The 18,356-nt window shown below is 51.2% G+C and overlaps 1 protein-coding gene across 1 annotated transcript; it reads right to left on the reverse strand.

The window, feature by feature from the left end:
• Window positions 1-1,060: 1,060 nt before the first annotated feature.
• LOC100064777 (angiotensin-converting enzyme-like protein Ace3) lies at window positions 1,061-13,218 on the reverse strand. Its single transcript, XM_014736698.3, is given in 17 exon segments — window positions 1,061-1,200; window positions 2,838-2,974; window positions 2,977-3,228; window positions 3,762-3,946; window positions 6,777-6,899; window positions 7,386-7,484; window positions 9,357-9,501; window positions 9,612-9,835; window positions 10,160-10,332; window positions 10,394-10,491; window positions 10,612-10,803; window positions 11,605-11,748; window positions 11,933-11,984; window positions 11,986-12,021; window positions 12,281-12,439; window positions 12,835-12,971; window positions 13,070-13,218. Coding segments are annotated over 16 exon segments (2,229 nt in total). The 5' UTR covers window positions 13,158-13,218; the 3' UTR covers window positions 1,061-1,200; window positions 2,838-2,852.
• Window positions 13,219-18,356: the final 5,138 nt, after the last annotated feature.

The raw sequence follows: 18,356 nt of genomic DNA on the forward strand, positions 1-18,356 counted from the left end.
CGGCGGGCGGGGTTCGCCGGGCGGGGGCAACTTCTCCCGGACCCGACGGGGTAGGGGCCGGGCTCTGACTCCTAGGAAGCGGAGCTGGGCGGGAGTCCCGCGCCAGGAGCCGGGCGAGGCTTCTCCGAGGAGCTTGTGCTCTTGCCCAAATGGCCCGTGGCCTCAGCTCCTCTCAGACCCTCTCCTGGTACAGAAGGGCAGTCTGGACATTGCCGGGCGAGTCTCACAGGCAGGGGAGGGGCAGACAGAAGGGACCGTTAGAGAGCTCAGGTAGTCTTTTGCTGAAGGTTTCTTTCTGGATCTGACCACTGGACCTGACCCTGGCAATGGTACCGTTAGTCCTCTTGCCTGCCCTTGCCAAGTTGTGGTCCAGCTGAGCCCCATCGCCCATGCAGAGCTCCTAGTGGCAAGCCTATCCAGGTCCTGGGAGAATGGAGTAGGAGTACACATGAAGGTGTACAAGAAACGTACAATTAGGTGCTTTTGTCAGAGGCCTGAGAGCTCTTAGCATTCAGGCGCTGCTTGAGAGGAGAACGGATTTAAAACTGCCTATATTAGCTACTGACCACTGATAAAAGTGCCAGGGTACTGATTGAAAATGAATACTCTAGAAGAAGCAGAGGGGAATGGGGTGAGGTTTATTGAAAGAGGCTTCTTGGAGAAGAGGGAGAGAAGGGAATCACTGTTCACTGAGCATCTCAGTGGGCTTGGAGCTTTTCGGAGGGTTCAATGACCAATTTTGAGCCAGGCCTTGAAGGGCAAGCATTCGAATAGGGCATGCACCTTAGGCAAAGGCCCATGGTGAAATCAGTGCAGAGGGGCTGAACTGGGGGTTGGTAGTGGTAAGGTTGGACAAAAAGGGAATTGATAAATACCCTCACATGCCATTTTGAACATCTGAATTTAATTGATAGACAGCCAAGTTCTTAATCAGTTAGATATGAAGGAAATATTCTGGTGAAAGAAACTTTACAATGGCAAGGGGGGAGAGGGATGGCCAAGGAGGCTCGTGGGGTTTTTGCTGGAGTTCAGGAGGAAGACTTGGAGTCCTGGGCTGGGTGTGCCTTTGCCACGCAGAGCCACAATGCCTGATGGGGGCCTCACTGGCCACTGTGGCTAGGAGATGGGAGGGCTGCAAGTGTGGCCTCCTGAGGGGGCAGAGTTGTCCTGGCTGCCCCTGTGTCTGGGTGGGCAGGTTGGCTGTGGAGGAAAGCTGAGGCTGTTTCTCATGGGCTCAGTGTGCGAGGAGCTGAGCTCTGAGGAGGGACTTGGGCAGTGGGACACTCATTCATTCACATACTCACTCATTCAAACATTTCCCAAGTTCCCGTGTGTGCCATGGCCAGTGCTGGCTAGCTGGCTACAGGTGCTACATGGAAGCACACTCCTGATGGGTGTCCTGCCCTTACAGAACCGACAGCTAGCCATGGGGACAAATAAGGACATTACAGCTCAGCAAAGTAAGAACAGTGACAGAGACATCAAATGAGGGTGGTGTGGAGCCTGCAAATGGAGCAGGAAGTGCTTGGGCTCAGCCAGAACTCAGGAAGACCTCTTGAAACCCGGACAGAGGTAGAGTCCACGGAGATCTTAGCCCAGTCCCTCTGTCCCCTGAAGCTCTGACTTCTGGGCTCAGATCTTTAATCTAGAGAGAGCTGGTCCCATCTTTTGGCCACCCTCCCACCGGCTCAATTGCAGCCCTGGTGCCTCCCTCTGTGGTTACTGGCTGTGATGCTACTTCCTCTCAGTTCTCTCCTGATCTCTGATGGGCACAGATTCTCAGCCTCCCCAGGAGCCCCAGGAGCCTCAGTCCAAACTCAATGAGTCCCTGTATATGGGGTGTAGCAGCCCCGTGGTAGGCAGACCCAGGCTGGAAAGAAAGGGCTAGAAGGGGTAGAAGCAGAAGCCTTCCCTCTCTCTTCTCAGGCTTGTCTCTAGAGTCCTAATTTCCCAAATGTCCTTCCTACAGCTCTCCCTACACATCTTACCCTCCCCCATTGAGCCCGGAAAGGTGTGGTTTGCCCTGTGCTCGATCCCCAGGGCAACAGACCAGGCGGCAGGTGTGTGTGTTGAATAAGGCCATCTCCAGAGCGGAGTGGCTGGAGATGAGCTTTGTTTAAATATTAAAGAAGTCAATCATTAATCAAGCCTGGCTTGGTGCCCAGCTACCCACTGTCTCCATTTGGGAGGGCCTGGAAAGGGGCAGGGAGGGCTGGGGGCCAGTTTATGAGGCACCTTGCATCTCAGGCGGCCAACGAGCAGCTTTCGGGAACTGGATTATACAGCCCAACAACATAAGGCAGGCCAGAGGATCAGCAGAAAGATGTACTGGCCAGTATACAGAGCACAGTGCTCATGAACTGGCACCAAGGATTTGTGTAGGAATGTCTGGTTCTACTTGAATACATTTTATAAGGGGACAAAGCTATGTTCTCTTTCTAACCAGAGCAGACACTCCTTGGGCACTGAAGTCCCCACCAGCCCCAGCTGGGGTCCTGAAGAAAACAGAGCTGTGTGATGAACCCGTTCTAAGTGTGAATGGGGTGGGGACCTGTTTGGAGGGACACAGTCACTGGGTCACTAAAATTGTGGTTCCTGAGTCCCTAGGGGAAGGAGGTTGGCCTGGAACCCAGGGCATATGTGGAATCACACAGAGTCAGTTGCCTGTGCACATGACCTTGCATACATGAGTTCATAAACACACAATTACAACACTACATTGTACCTGGATCTGCCACAGTTGCAGTTGGGCACTATGCATGCAAGCTTCCCCCTCTTCAGCATCCCCCACCAACCCTCTCTGGCTTGACTGCCCTCCTCCTGCTCCCCAGCCTCACCAGTCACACTGGTGTCTAGTCCCAACTCCACCATTCAGCTTTCATCCACAGAGGCTTCCTGTTGTTCTGTGTGAAAATCCAAATGGTCAAGCCGATTGAGCACAGCATCAGGATGAGGCAAAGGCCCAGCAGGACCGTCTTTTGACAGCCTGGCGGGGCTCCATGGCTATGCCCAGAAAGTAGGCTTTGGGTGGTATCTCAAGTGTGCTGATGTCCTGAACGCTGGTGTCCTGGGCCGGTGACCTTTTTTCCAGGGAGTGTAGCCTGCAGGCCAGGAGTAGGGCCACCAGGAACATGACAAAACTCAGGGCCAGCAACACCCACTGCCCAAAGTTGACCTGGTTAGGGTCCAGCTCCAGACTCAGGAATGTCACCTTGTCTGTTTCTTTTTCTGTGGAAGACATGGGAATCTTGTAGAGCAGTGAACTGGGGAAGGGACCCTGGGGTGTCCTGTGGCAATCAGAGAGGGTCTGACTGCCACTCGCCTTCTCCTTCAGCCTCAGGTACCTACCTTCCAAGCCACAGATAAGGGCATTACCTGGAAGAAGGGTGAGAAAGAGGAGTAGAAGGAAGAGAAGGGGAAATGGACACAGAGAGGGCTACACACCACATGGTGCCCAGCAGTGGCTCTGTACAAGGGTCAGGAGGCAAGATGACCACCTTGTGCTCAGATGCCAACCTGGCAGTCTAGCTGGACAGTGTGCAAGGAAGCAACTGAGCCAGCGGCTGGGGCATGGACTCCAGTCTTAGCCAAGGCTGCATCAAGTGCAGACAGGGTCACCCAGAAGCAGTGCTGCGCTTGTTCAAGGCAGGTCATAGATGAGCTAGGAGTTAAGGCTGGGTTGGGATAGGGGTTGGCCCGGGGAAGTCTAGCGTAGGGTTTGGGGCTGGACCAGAGCTAGGACCAGGGTCAGATTATCAAACCTTCGAAGTAACAGCTGAAGTCTGGCCAGCCCAGGATCTCCCCCTGCTGCACATTCTCAGTGACCAGCCAGTTCAGCAAGAGCTTGGAGTAGGTCATGATGGCCTTTGCAGGCACCTTGGTCTCCCCAGTTATCTTCTCCAGGACTTCTGGCCAGGGCTTGCTCGAGCCCAGCTTTAGGACATCCCTGGGAATGTGGATACAGCTGTGAGCTGCATGGGGGCATCAGCTGGTGCTGCTAAGACCCTTCAGGATGCCCAAACCTGACCCTAGGACTTTGCTAGTCAGACTCTTCCCACTGAGCTCAGCATAGTACATAAAAGCTTTGAAATAAGACCAACCTGGGTTTGAATCCTGACTCTGTCACTCAGTAGCTGTGGGGCTTTGGGCAAATAACTTAACCTTTCTGAGCCTCAGCTTCCGTATTCATAAACTGGAGATAATAACAGTACCTACCTCTCAAGGTTGTTGTGATGATTAAAGAAACACAACGCTGGGAGCATAGTAGGCAGACAATAAATGTGAGCTGCTAATTATTATTATTATTACCACTACTGTGACGATGATTATGCCCTGGGCTCAAACAGGCATCAAGTTTTGAGACGCTGTCTCCCACGCGGTGCTCGGTGTCAGTAGGGAGAGGCAGCTCTTCAGCCTTCCTGGTCTCACAGGGAGTGTTTGGGAGGATTAGAGAGAGTGAGTGTGGGATGTGCTCTAGTCACTGCCTGCAGCGCTGCACAAATATCACTCTGTTTCAAGGCACACCCAGTGCATGGTGGCAGGGGATGGAGCCTCAGGCTTGGTCTGCACACTCATGGTGGGGGGACAGAGTGTGCTGAAGCCAGGGCTCTGGGCTCCTCCACCCCAGAGTCCCCTGCAGAGGCAGTGGTAGGCATATGTCAATCCTTCTCCACCTGCTCTTTCCCCACCTGACCAGGAGAGAGGTGGGGCCTAGAGACCCAGAAGTCATAGTGTGGAGTCTACACTAACAGGACCCAGGTTCAAGACCCAGCAGTGCTATTTATGGGCTGCATAACCTCAGGCAATCAACTTAACCTCTGTTAGCCTCAGTTTCCTCATCAGTAAAATGGGCCCCGTTACTACCCGCTTGTCATTGCGGCGAGGATTAAGTCATGTAATGGCGGCAAAAGAGGGCTTTCCAGCCTGCAGAGACTTACTTGATACACATCACTCAACAAACAACTGGGAAAGAGTGAGCGGAGGAGACTAAAGGTCAGTGGATTCTTGGCAGAAACCACTGAGGGAGAATGTAGTTAAGATCCTAGAAAAATGGAGGAGAAAAGTCATCAAGATCAAAAGAAAAAAACAAAAACCCACAACTAATTTTAGGAAGAGGATTTTATCAGATACCAGGTCTTGGGAAAAAGGAAGGACCTAGTGGGGAAAAGTTTCCTCCACTGAGAATCTGCCTATTTAGAAAGAGTCCCCAGGCTCAGTGGGACAAGAGGTTGGACTGAAGCCCAGCTGATGGTCCATGTTGGCAGCACACAAGACTTGCAAATGTGACAGTTGGGTGCTGCTCGGAGCCCTCAACTCCAAGGTGGCAGCAGCGGGCTCCATGGACAAGGTCAGGCCCACCATGGCTGGCTGGGTGAGACAGGGGGACTTTGGGAATTTGGACCAAGTCCACTTTGGCCCCCCGTTCCCAGCAGAACCATCCCAGAGGCTAGCCCAGGCAATCACATTTAGGAAGATGAGTCAAAGGGAGCAAAACCAAGCTTTAAGATATATTAGGCAAAAAAGCAGCCAAGAATCTTGCCCTTCCCATTCTCCCCTGCAAGCACTCGCCATCCCTCTCTGCTCCATAGCTCATAATCTGCTCTGCTGCCATCTCCCTCCCCAGAGCTCATGACATCCCCCTTTCTCAGAGACCTCTCTTCTGCCCTCTGCCCAGAAAATGGTATTCAAAGTCCTAAACCTGGAACTCAGGGACTTCCCTGGCCAGGGGTCTGGATGATGATGCGTGGGCACTGGTGAGCAATGACCAGTGATGACGTGCAAGGCCTCTCCATGCTTTGGCACCAAGTCAGGCCCTGGGAGCCTTGTGCACCCTGAGGGGAGTGGTGAGAACGACTGAGGTCAAATGTTCTACCAACCAAATGGGAAGAAGGCTCAGAGTTCAGAGTGAGTTGACATCTAGAAAACAGCTTCTGCTCTTTCTTACACTCCCGCCTTTGGGCTCAGAGCTCCCTCCTTGTTTCCCTGGCAGGACCTCCTCACCCTCTTTGCCCTTTCTTACTGCACCAGCACCTTTCTTGTCTTACGGTTATTGATTTATCCTGTGGCCCATTGTCCCCTGCTGGATGGTCAGCATGTGCACAAGTAAATGTTTGCTGAATGAATAAATGATGGGCAGCCAGAGACATGAATGCAGAGAATAGAGAGGTTCCTTATGTTCCACACATTCAGAAAAGCTCAAACCTGGGCAGTCAGCTAGAATAAACCCCTGTGGATTGAAAAGATGGAAAAGCAAGTAGACTCGGGAGACAATAGGTATGGAAGGTATAGCCCTCTTTGGGAGCAAAGCTAGAGGACCAGTCCTGCAACTCCATCTGGCCTAGTGGTTACTGACAAACTGCATGGTGGAATCGCAAATACTATGCTCATTAAATTTGCAAAGGATACTAAATTACGTTGCTTTGTTAAGAAAGTGGGTGTGAGTGTGTGTGTGGTGTGTGTCAATGAGTGTGTGAGAGAGATTGAGTGTGTGAGTATGAATGTATATGTGTGCATGTATGCGAGTGTGAGTGTATATGTTAGCAGGAGGGGCTAAACAGTCTCTCTGACCACAAGGGGCTACACAAGAGGACATAGGCTTTAAATAATGTAGGAGAGACTGCAGTCTGACACAAGGAAGAACTTCCACTAGAATATAAGCTCAGTGAGGCTCTAGTCAGAGTGCTGAGGGTGGCCAGGTGAGGAGAGGGGGCCTGGGGCCGGGCATCCAGCAAGGGAGGACGGGAAACTGAGAACAAATGAGGGAAGAGGGCACTCACTCCAGGAGCTTTCCAGCCATCTTAGAGTTATAGATGTCACACCGGTGCAGCAGACCCATGTGGCCTGTGGCCTTGCACAGTGCTTCGTGGAACTGAAACTGGAGCACTAGGCTGAGGAAGTACCTGGGTAGAGGAACGTGAGGGCAGGCTAGGGAGTGGGTGTCAGGGATGGGAAGCCCAGAGCCATGTGGAGCTGGCAGCTCTGACACGCAGGGGCCACTAGGGCCCATGGCAGCAGTCACAGCCTGGGTGGAAGCTCCTTCGGCAAGGTCCCGCCATGGGCTGGCCCTAGAATACTATGGGGCTCTCCTTCTTAGCCTCTGGACCAACCCTTGCCTCCTTCTTTCCTGCCCTCCTCTTAGGAACAGCAGAGATGCTTTAGAATATTCCTATGAGCTCCGCCCTCCACATGGGATCTGATGTAAAGGCCCAAAGGATTCCAGGGCTTGGCCCTCAGAAGGCTGTGCACCAATGGGAAGAGGTGGGCAGGCCTGCAGGAGGACATTCTGATCTAGGGCCTTCCTGGAAATCCTTGGCCTGGTTCCCAACCCCCAACCCCCAACCCCCAACTCCCAGAGCTGGTTCTGCTGGTAGGGCCCAGACCTTTACCGTAGATAGGGCATGCTGGCTGAGATGTGGAACTTGGCAGCTGGATCAAAGTCTTCCTCTGTCCGAGGGATGGGGGGGCACAGGCCCTGGTACTTCAACCTGGTGGGGAAAACAGGGGCCTTGATAGTGCTGCCCGGGGCGGGTCTCAGAGTCGTTCCTTTCAGAGCATTTGCACGGCGATCACAACCACACCCAGAGTGCAGGGGACACACTGAACTTTTATTGATTAAACAGACGAGTTGAAAACTCATGGGATTGGGGATCAGAATGAAATAATAATAGTTGTTGACACTGACTGAGCACTTCCTCTGTGCTGGGGACCATGCTGAGCTTTTCACATAGCTCACTTGACACTATCCTGGTTCTGGGGACACAGGAGGGGACAAACTAGGCAAGGTCCCTGCTTGCATCCTAAGGGTGGGGGATGGCTGTAGACCAACCCCCAAGGTTGTTTCATCTAGTAAGAAGTGCCAAGAAGAAAATAGAGTTACATCCCTGTGGCTAGTACCACGATTATTCCATTTCACAGATGAGGAAACCAAGGTTTAGAGATCAGGGAGCTGGTGGCAGGATGCAGAACTGGGCAGAGCCAAATAACTTTCAAGGTCAGGTCTGGTTTTACCCCTCTGATCTGTGTGACTGTGGGAAAGTTACTGATTGTCACTGAGCCTTGTTGTTGTAAAATGTCTGTAAAATGGGCGTAAAATGACCCATCTTTGGGATGAGACAAAGTCTGTAAAAAGGCTCATCATTTTGTTGCTGGCTCACTGGAGCCTCTGAACCGTCCTCTTGGGTTGACAGACAGTCAGGAGCTTCCTCTCCCAGTGGACAGGGCCTGTTCAAGGCCCAGGGAATCACCACCCCTCTCCCTCAGCCCCCGGTTTCCATTATTTGGAGGGGGTGGGTCTGGTGGACAGAAGAAAGAGAAAGATCCCTGCAGGTGCTTCAGATGGCTGGTGGAGGGTGCCCTTGGGGGGACACAAGGTCAAAACTCTGCCAGTCCCACCAGTGAGACCTGGTCCTGAATTCAGGGTGTGGGTGGGAGGGTGAGAGGACAAAGAGAGGAATGTCCCCCTCTGCTACCCCTGGGTTGCTCTGTGACCATGGGCTGGTCACACATTCTTCTTTTGTGAATGTCCACTGGTTGTTGTAAAGGTTCAAATAAATGTAAGGGCCTGGTGCAGAGCTAGCAGGCTCTTCACAGTCACCCCAAGCCACTCTGTGGCCAGTAGACTAGAGTTGGTTAGTGTGAGGCCTGGTGGAGATGGAGCCCTGGCCACAGGCATTTATTATCCAGTCAAACAGCCAGGGGTCAGTGGTGGGATGCTGTGTGGGTGTCCCTCACTCAAGATGATGCTGCCTGACTGCTGGTGGGCTCCTTCAGAAGCCATTTCTGACCTTGGATGTGCCCCGGATGCTAAGCCAGAGGCAGGCGTGTGTGTTGGGCCAGCAGGATAGGGAGCAGTGGGCTTGCTTCTCTCTCAGGCAGATTGTTTCCACAGGAGGGAAAGAGCTCAGGTCCCCCAACCCCCTTTCTGGTGGGAACAGAAAGGGAGGGGAGGAGCAGGAGGCCTGGCTGGTGGTCAGTGGTCTGTTCTTAAAGGAGCCCAGATGCAACTGCTGTGTTAGCTTCCCAGCCACCCAGAGGTCAGACAGGGCCACCGCTGGGATCCCTGGAGAGGTCAGAGGTCTGCTCAGTGCTGGGGTCAATTCAACACGAGGCCTCATGATACCCACGCTGGCCCTATCTACTTTACCAGGGGTGATTTTGTCTGGTGGCGGCAAACTGCCACACCACCCAGGGGCTCTCCCATGGCCCCCAGGTCACCAGCACTACACACCCAGCTCTGCCCTCAGGGGAGAACAAGCAGCACTCTATGGCAGTGGGTGGTACCCTTGAGGATGACCTGAAAACCCTGCCCACACCGGGGTGGGAAGGGGCAGAGAGTCCAGGGCAGTGGTCCTCCCCACCTGAGGCTCCACCACTCCTGGTTGTAGACGTCCTTCTGGATGGTGCCATCAAAGACCTTCCAGCGAGACAGGTCCATCAGGTAAGCGAAGGGGATGAAGGCAATCTTGTCCAGGGCAATGCCCATCAGGAAGTTGACCTCCTCCTCTGGGGAAGGTGGGGCAGTCAGAAGATGGCTCCTGGTTCTCCCTCCCTTAGCGTTGCCTGGAAAGCCCAGGCACGGGCTGCCCTCTTATGGTCTCCTTGGTCCCCATCACCTGAGTCCTGATGCTGGTGGCTGAGCAGGCCTTTATTGAGCAGGTGTTTGTGGGAGAAGACCGACAGGATGATCACCAACCCCACGGCCTCTTCAAAGGCTGGGTTGGTGCCTGCACAGAAGATCACAGAGAGGTTCTTGTACTGCAGGAAGTACTGGATATGGCCCATCTGGTGGAAGATGGAGAGCAGGTCTTCTATGGTCACCTCGGTGCACTTCTTTATCCTAGGGTTAAAGGGCAGGGGTCAAGGAGCATGGGGATGCCCTGGGAGAAGGGGAGATTTCTCCTTTCAGACTCTGTTAAGGGACTGGGGTGGTTGGCTAGAGACCAGCAGGGCCTTGGTTGCTGTCCTTTCTCACTCTGGGCCCCATAGCCCAACCAGTGGCCAAGCCCCTTGCTCTAACACCCACCTCTCCCAAGTTGCCCTGGCTCCTGCCCTCCCCACCCCTTGTGCACACCTCCTCAGACAGACAGACTGGTGGAGAGCGGAAGGAGCAGAGGAAGAGCGAGAGGGGGCGGGAGAACAGTGCTGGGTGTAGGGTGAGCACCTGAAGTCCTGGCCATTGTAGAAGTCCCAGGCAGAGGCGTGGCACTCCACCTCCCTCCCATCGGCCGGCCTTTCCATCATTGACTTTCTCCAGAAATCCGGTGGAGTGGAAAGCAGCCCCAGGGACGTGTAGAAATTTTCAGCCTCTATGAACATTTTCTCGGGCTTCCAGTGCTGCGGGGAAGAGAGGGTGCTTGGGCCCTGCTCAGGGGGAAGAGCAGGCAGTGGCACTGACCTGGACTTTCATGTTCCTCGTGATGTCATCGAGGGGCTTCTTCGGGAAGGGCAGGACCAAGTCTAAGATGTTGACCCAGGATTGAGCCCACATGTTCCCTGCAAGGGGAGCGGAGGGGCTAAGAAGAAGCGGGAGACCACCTCTCCCTTTCCTGGGCATCTGCTTGGAGGCCTTCTCTGCCTGCCCCACCTCTGCTGCCAGACCAGCAGGCACTTTACCCAGAAGATGGGCAGGGATGGGCCCCCTCAGGTCGATGAGCTCAGGCCCGTAGTGGCGGTGCAGGGCCCGGCGCACGTAGGCATGCAGATTGAGGTAGAGCGGCTGCAGCTCCTGGTAGAGATGCTCCAGGTCTTGCTCCAGTGTATCGGACTCGTACATGGACTGCCACAAGGCCCCCATGTCTTCGTAACCTAAGACAGGAGAGGGGGCTCAGAAACACTCACCCCACCCTTCAGCCCTGGTCTGGCAGGCGGGAGACCCAGGCACGATCTAGGGAAGCCACTTGATCTCCCTGATCCTCAGGATCTTCATCTGCCAAAGGGGAAAAGTACCTCCTAAGGCCACTGTCAGTACAGGATGGGATCAGGGTGGAAAAGCATTTAGCAAAGTACCTGATCCATGCTCTTCACTGAGCCTGGTTAGAAATGACATGGATAAGGCCCTGTGTCCTCTCTCACCTGCCTGGAGCCCCACCCATCCAAGCCCTCACTGCACAGACTTCTTCCAAATCCTCCCAAACACCGGCTACCCCCATTGCTGAGCCTGGAATGCTTTTCCACTTCCTGCTTGCTTGGCTCCTTCCCATCTTTCTGGCCTTCCCAGACCACTTATCCAAAGCAGGTCTCTCCTGATTTTTCTCTCTCAGCAACCCCTTCCTTCTCAGCCTTTATCCTGGGTGGTAGCTGGAGATGTGTGCGTGCATGAATACTTTCTGTCTCCCAGAGGGCTGTGAGTCCAAGAGGGCAGGCACCTGCTCTGTCTTTACCTATTCATCCTGAGAACTTCCCCAGCACCCGCGCATAATAGGTGCTCAGTCAGTGTTTGTGGAACAACATAGTGAATGGACCACTTTCACCCTCACTGGCTGCAGGGCTCAGGTGCCCATCTCCAGGCCCTGCCCCTGCCCTTCCCTCTGCAGACTTGGCTTCACCCTTCTCAGACATTGCTGCTGTGTGCCGTATGCTCAGGCTGGTTAGGGTTGGGGGTCTCACCGTTGAGCTTTGCAGCCTTGTTGCTGAGCTGCACATAGCGCTCGAAGGTCATGCGGACCTGGGGACCCACAGCATCCCGCCAGCCCTGCCAGGCCCATAGTAGCTCCTTCTGGTCCCGGGAGGTGGCCATGACCTCTTCGATGTCTGTGCCCAGAAAAGGAGCCAAGGTGGGACCCCCAACTCCCACCTGGCCTCACAACCCTAGGCTGCTCCCACTCCTCCAACATGAGAGCACAGTTGGGGTAGGGAGGAGGATGGGAGTTAGGAGACTCCTGGAAGGGGCTGGTGCTGGAGACCAGTCAGGCAGGGGGCAGGCTTGGGTACTCACCAGGTTGCAGGGGCAGGCATGGCCCCTCATTCATGCACACCTGGGCCGTGCTTGTACATCGTCTCAATGTAGGCCAGAAGCTTGTTGTACTGGGGGACAGGTGTCACCCAGGGCAGGCCCATGCCCATCGGCCCACCCCCAGCGCCAGCCCCACCAGCTGGGAGAGGTGGGCCTGGCTGAGGCATCTTCCCACCAGTCTCCGCTTTCCCCCTCCCCCAGAGAAAGCTCTGGCCCTGCCCCAGCAACCTCCCTCCTGCCCCAGACACTCCGGCTCCCCATCCAGCAGCTCACCCACCCACCCCTGGCTGGGGAGCATGTGCCTGGAGACCTGGGGGCTCCCTCCATCACCTCCTGGAGCTCGTCCTTGGGGAGGGCCGCCTTGTCTATGTTCTGCAGCTTACTCAGCATATGCTTCACGACCGGGTCCTGGAACCTGGCAATCTTAAACAGGCGGGCTTGGGTGCCAAAGAACAGCATGTGCTGGGACCTCTCCATGTCCTTGAGCAGCTGGAAGGAGGGTCACCATGTTTGTTGTGGGAGATTGGGGGAGGGGATAAGGGCTCCACATTGAACTTCAGGACCATGGCCCCAACCTCCTCCTAAAGCCCACTTTAAGCGTTCAGAATCACTGAAGATTTGCTAAGAGGGAGAAAGGAGGGACCCTGGTTCCCTAAAAGCAAGGAGGTGATGTTTACAAGGGGAAAGAAGTAAAAGATTCTTGCCCAGAGAGCGTTTAGGGCCACCAAGAAGCCCAGAGCTTGCAGCCTGCTTTGACATGTACTTTGGGGCTTCCCTCTTTCCTCGAGCTGAGGACACACAACAGAAGGTGTGGTTCCCCCATCCCCTCGAGACCCCTGAGAAGAGCAAGGTGGGAAGGGGCTGCAGCGGAGGTGGTACCACACCATCTCCTCCAGATTTTGCTGGTTGATATTGGTGACATAGTTCCAGGAGGCCTCCATGAACCGGTTCCACACAACCCTGGTTGTATTCTCATAATACTGCAGGAAGATCTTTGCCATGGTCTCATTGTAGAAGTCATCTGCGGAGAGGGAGGTGGGCATCATGCTGTCCTGCAAGGGGCCTACCCTTGCCTGGTCCCCTTGTCTGATCCCACGCTCCTTCAGGTCTCAGCCCCACCTGAGCTCTGATCACCCTCGGTCCTTAGCCATGGCAAAAGATGCCCATATAGAAGAGCACAAGTAGGGAAGGTCCAGGGCAAGTCCATCTTGTACCCATGACCAAGAGAACAGCAGAGCTGGGTGAGTCTATGGGCCAATCACGATCCAGTTCCATATTGTGACATCACGGGCTAAAGGGTCAGCCATGGAATGCCACAACTGGAAAGCCCCCCATCTTCTGGTCCAACTGTCCCCATTTTACAGGTGAAGAGACTGAGATCTGGAACAGTCAAATCATACGACCTGGTTCACCCGGCTAGTTAGTGGCAGAGTCAAGAGGAAAACGAGGGTTCTTGACTTTTAGGCTAGAACTCGTTCCACTCTACTTGGTCATTTCTCCTTGGCATTGTAGCCATGCTTGGGCCTTGGCCAGGGATTGATGAGACCTCTCCCTCCACAGGCTGGGATCACCTCTGAGCAGGTGGGTGGGATGATGAATGGATGGACGGATGGATGGATAGATGGGTAGAAGTGACATCTCTGGGTCTCTGGACTCTAGGAGCACGGTTGTCTCTCCGTGTTCTTCTTTTTTTTTTTTTGAGGAACATTAGCCCTGAGCTAACTGCTGCCAATCCTCCTCTTTTTTCTGAGGAAGACTAGCCCTGAGCTAACATCTGTGCCCATCTTCCTCTACTTTATATGTGGGACGCCTACCACAGCATGGCTTGCCAAGTGGTGCCATGTCTGCACCCGGGATCAGAACCGGAGAACCCCGGGCTGCCAAAATGGAACATGTGCCCTTAACCTCTGCGCCACTGGGCTGACCCCTCTCTGTGTTCTTCTGATTTGAGTTCCTATGTTCACCTTTTTGCCCTTGGGATGTATGATCATCCCCAAGGCTGTGCAGGGCCTTTCCTCCCTGTTTCAGGAGAGCCTGGTCTATGAGTTTGCAGTCAAGACAAGAGACAGAAGATAAGGGCTGCGAGGGGGGTGGGGAGGTGTAGCTGGTGCCTTCCATTCAGGGTGCATGTCCCTGAGTACCTGAATCTGGTTTGGGCACCAGATGGCAGGACCCCAGCTCTCTGCTAGTCTTTGGTGATTCCCCAGTAGCCTGACACATGTAGTCTGAGGACACTAGCCCATCGATCTCACTTTGGGATTCTTTCCTAGACTCACTTTCCTCTACACCCAAACTCCCTCCACTCTGTGTCCCCTTCACTCACCCTCCTCAGCCCAGGTGTACCCACGTCTTCACACATGCCCCACCCCTTCACACGGGCTGACGTCATGACCAGAGAAACTGACCAAATATCCCTCCAAATATGATCTCTTATGATCACAATTTATTTAAAGCATGAGGAAAGAAAAAAAATCAGTGACACTTCTGGTTAAGCTGGCCCACTGAACTCTCAGGGAAGGCTTTCCTTCTGCTTCAAACATATAGACATACTTGATAAACGTAGTATTTTTCTTTTCTTTAAATTATGGTCACCTGTACATTACATCCCAAGGACTTATAACTGGAAGTTTGTACCTTCTAACCACCTTCACCCATTTTACCCACCCAACATCCCGCCTCTGGCAACCACCAATCTGTTCTGTGTTTCTGGGAGTTTGTTTGTTTGTTTTTTAGATTCATATGTAAGTGATATCATATAGTATTTGTCTTTCTCTGATTTATCAATTCACTTAGCATAATGCCCTCAAACTCCATCCATGCTGTTGCAAATGTCAGGATTTCCTTCTTTTTTATGGCTGAATAGTATTCCACTGTATACATATACCACATTTTTTTTTATCCGTCCATCCATCGATGGACATTTAGGTTGCTTCCATGTCTTGGCTGTCGTAAATAATGCTACAATGAACATGGAGGTGCAGATATCTTTTCAAGATACTGATTTCATTTTCTTCAGGTAAATATCCAGAAGTGGAATTGCCATCTGTACGTCTTCTTTGGAAAAATGTCTACTCAAATCCTCTGTCCATTTTTAAATTGGAATGTTTATTTTTTTGTTATTGAGCTGTATGAGTTCTTTATATATTTTGGATATCTGATATATGATTTGCAAATGTTTTCTCTAATTCCATAGGTTGTCTTTTAACTTTGTTGATGGTTTCCTCTGCTGTACAGACGCTTTTTAGTTTGATGTACCCCCACTTGTTTATTTTTGCTTTTGTAGCTTTTGCTTTTGGTGTCAAATCCAAAAGATCATTGCCAAGATTGATGTCTAGGAGCTTACCCCTATGTTTTCTTTTAAAAGTTTTATGGTTTCAGGCCTTATGTTCAAGTCCTTAATCCATTTGGAGGTGATTTTTGTATATGCTGTAATGTAGGGGTCTAGTGTCATTATTTTGCTTGTGGTTGTCCAGCTTTCCCAACACCCTTTGTTGAAGAGACTGTTCTTTCCCCCATTGTATATTCTTGGCTCCTTTATCATAAATATATTGACCTTATGTGCATAGGTTTATTTCTGGGCTTTCTATTCTGTTCCATTGATCCATGTGTCTGTTTTTATGCCAATGCCATTCTTTTTTTTTTTTTAAAGATTTTATTTTTTTTCCTTTATTCTCCCCAAAGCCCCCCGGTACATGGTTGTATATTCTTTGTTGTGGGTCCTTCTAGTTGTGGCATGTGGGACACTGCCTCAGCGTGGTCTGATGAGCAGTGCCATGTCCGCACCCAGGATTCGAACCAACGAAACACTGGGCCATCTGCAGCGGAGCGCGTGAACTTAACCACTCGGCCACGGGGCCAGCCCCGCCAATGCCATTCTGATTATTACAACTTTGTAACATAGTTTGAAATCAGGGAGTGTGGTGCCTCCAGCTTTGTTCTTCTTTCTCAAGATTGCTTTGGCTATTTTGGGTCCAAATGTAGTATTTTTTAAAAGGCAAAATACAGGCTGAGTTGGAAAGTAGGAAAGGGGACCCTTCAGATCCTGGAGAGAGAAAGAGGGCTGATGCAGCAGTGAGTGGGGGCCCTCGTGGGAAATCACAGTGCATCCGTGCCCAAAAGGATGCAGCACTGGTGCCTGTGTAGGGATAGCTGATCATGGTGGAAGTAATGGCTCCATCAAACCAGGAGCCAGCGGATGGTTTCCTTTCTAAGAGGGCCTGCAAGAAGCAACCATGAAACTTACCTTAGGGACATCTCCACAACCTGGTTTGTATGGGACCATGCAGAAGGCTGTTCCCACTGAAGATGGCTCATTGACCAAGGTTACCAAGTAGAAGAGAAAGTCCAACGCCATGAGGATCAACAATGATCACTAGCCCCCACTGAGCACTTCCAGGTGCTAGAGACCCTTTGAGGGTTTTCAGTGTATGAATCCTCACAGCAAACCCATGAGGTAGGTACTGTGATTGACACCCCCACCTTGCAGATGAGGAAATGGAGGCACAGAGAGGTTAAGGAACTTGCTCACAGTCATGTAGCTAGAAAATAGTGAAGGTGGGACTCAAATCCACACGGTTTGGCTCCAGAGCCTGTGCTAATTACAGACACAATGAATGGAGTAGACCACACCTGAGGAGGGAGCGGTCTTAGAGAAATTGGAAAGAGACTTAAAATACAGGTCTTTATACCATATACAAAAATTAACTCAAAATGCATTAAAGACCTAAACCTAAGAGCTAAGACTATAAAATTCTTCAAAGAAAACAGAGTGTAAAAGCTTTAAGACTGGATTTGGCAATGATTTCTTAGATGTGACACCAAAAACACAGACAACAAAAGAAAAACTAGACAAATTAGATTTAATCAAAATTAAAAACTTTTGTGCATCAAAGGATGCTAACAACAGAGTAAAAAGGCAACCCACAGAATGGGAGTAAATATTTGCAAATCATATATCTGATAAGTGATTAATATCTAGACTATATAAAGAAATCCCCAAACTCAACAATGAAAAAACAAACAAGCCAATTCAAAGATGGGCAAAGGATTTGAATAGACATCTCTTTAAAGATGTTATATAAATGAATAATAAGCACTTGAAGGATACTCGATATCACTAATAGAGAAATGCAAATCAAAACCATGAGATACCACTGGATGACTATTATAAAAAAAAACCCCAGAAAACATCAAGCGTTGGCCAACACGTAGAGAAGTTGAAACCCTTGTGCATTGCTGGTGGGGATATAAAATGGTGCAGTCACTGCGGAAAATAGTATGGTGGTTCCTCAGAAAACTATAGAATTACCGTGTGATCCAGAAATTTCAATTTGGGGCATATACTCAAAAGAATTGAAAGCAGGGACTCGAACACATATGATGGTGATGGTTGCACAGCAATATGAAAGTACTCAATACCACTGAACTGTACACTTAAAATGGTTAAAATAGTCCATTTTATGTTATGTATATTTTATCCAAAATTTTTAAAAAATACAGGTCTTTAGCGTGATAAAAGAAGGAACAAGAAATTGTGAAGCAAGAATAGGCTTTTCTGAAAACACAGGAGGTTTGAAAGAAATTGAGATATGGAAATGAAAACTACAGTTATTAAATTGGTAAAACAAAAATCTCGATGGATGGGTTAAGCAGTAGGGTGAAAGGCAGAATTAGAGCCTGAGAAGACACAGCTGGGGAAATTGCCTGGCGCACAGAGCACAGAAAGAGATGAGAAATACGAGCAAGAATTAGGAGACACAGAAGACAAAATAGAAAGCTCCAAGCATAGTCTGTATGAGTCCCTGAAGAGGAGATGGAGAGGATGAGGAAAGGTGACATTCAAGGAGACGATGGCTGAGTGTTTCCAGAACTGGAGAAGGCGGAGTCTCTGGGGTGAACAACTTCATTGCACTCCTAGGAAGAAAACAGTTGATGGTGCAGGAACCATGAGAAAGTTTCTGGAAGGCACGTCAGGAGAGGTGAGCGTTCAATTCAACTCTCAGTGAACTGCTCTGGACCTCTTTCTCTATCTGTCTAGTGAGGGGCTGATCTCGGCTTGACCTTCCAGCTCCCACAGTCTGTGACTGGGGATGTTTGAAATGTGAGACAGATATAAAACAATCTTTATCAGGAGATGATGCATTCATTATAAAGAGAGGAAACTATTAGGAATTTCTATATTATCTCATTTAATCTTCTCAGCAATCATGAGAGGATTTATAAGAACCATTTCATAGGTGTGAAAATGGAGGCTCAGAAAATGGAAGTAAATTGCTCGAGGTCACATAGATAGTAAGTGCAGAGGTGGGGTGTGACTCAGGCCTAATCCAAAGCCACTGAATTCACTCATGTTTGAGGGGGTGGGCTGGGGTGGAGGGTGGGCAGTTGGAGGAACGGTTGTGTTTAG

The sequence above is a fragment of the Equus caballus genome, chromosome 11 (assembly GCF_041296265.1).
Source record: "Equus caballus isolate H_3958 breed thoroughbred chromosome 11, TB-T2T, whole genome shotgun sequence".
Taxonomy (NCBI): domain Eukaryota; kingdom Metazoa; phylum Chordata; class Mammalia; order Perissodactyla; family Equidae; genus Equus; species Equus caballus.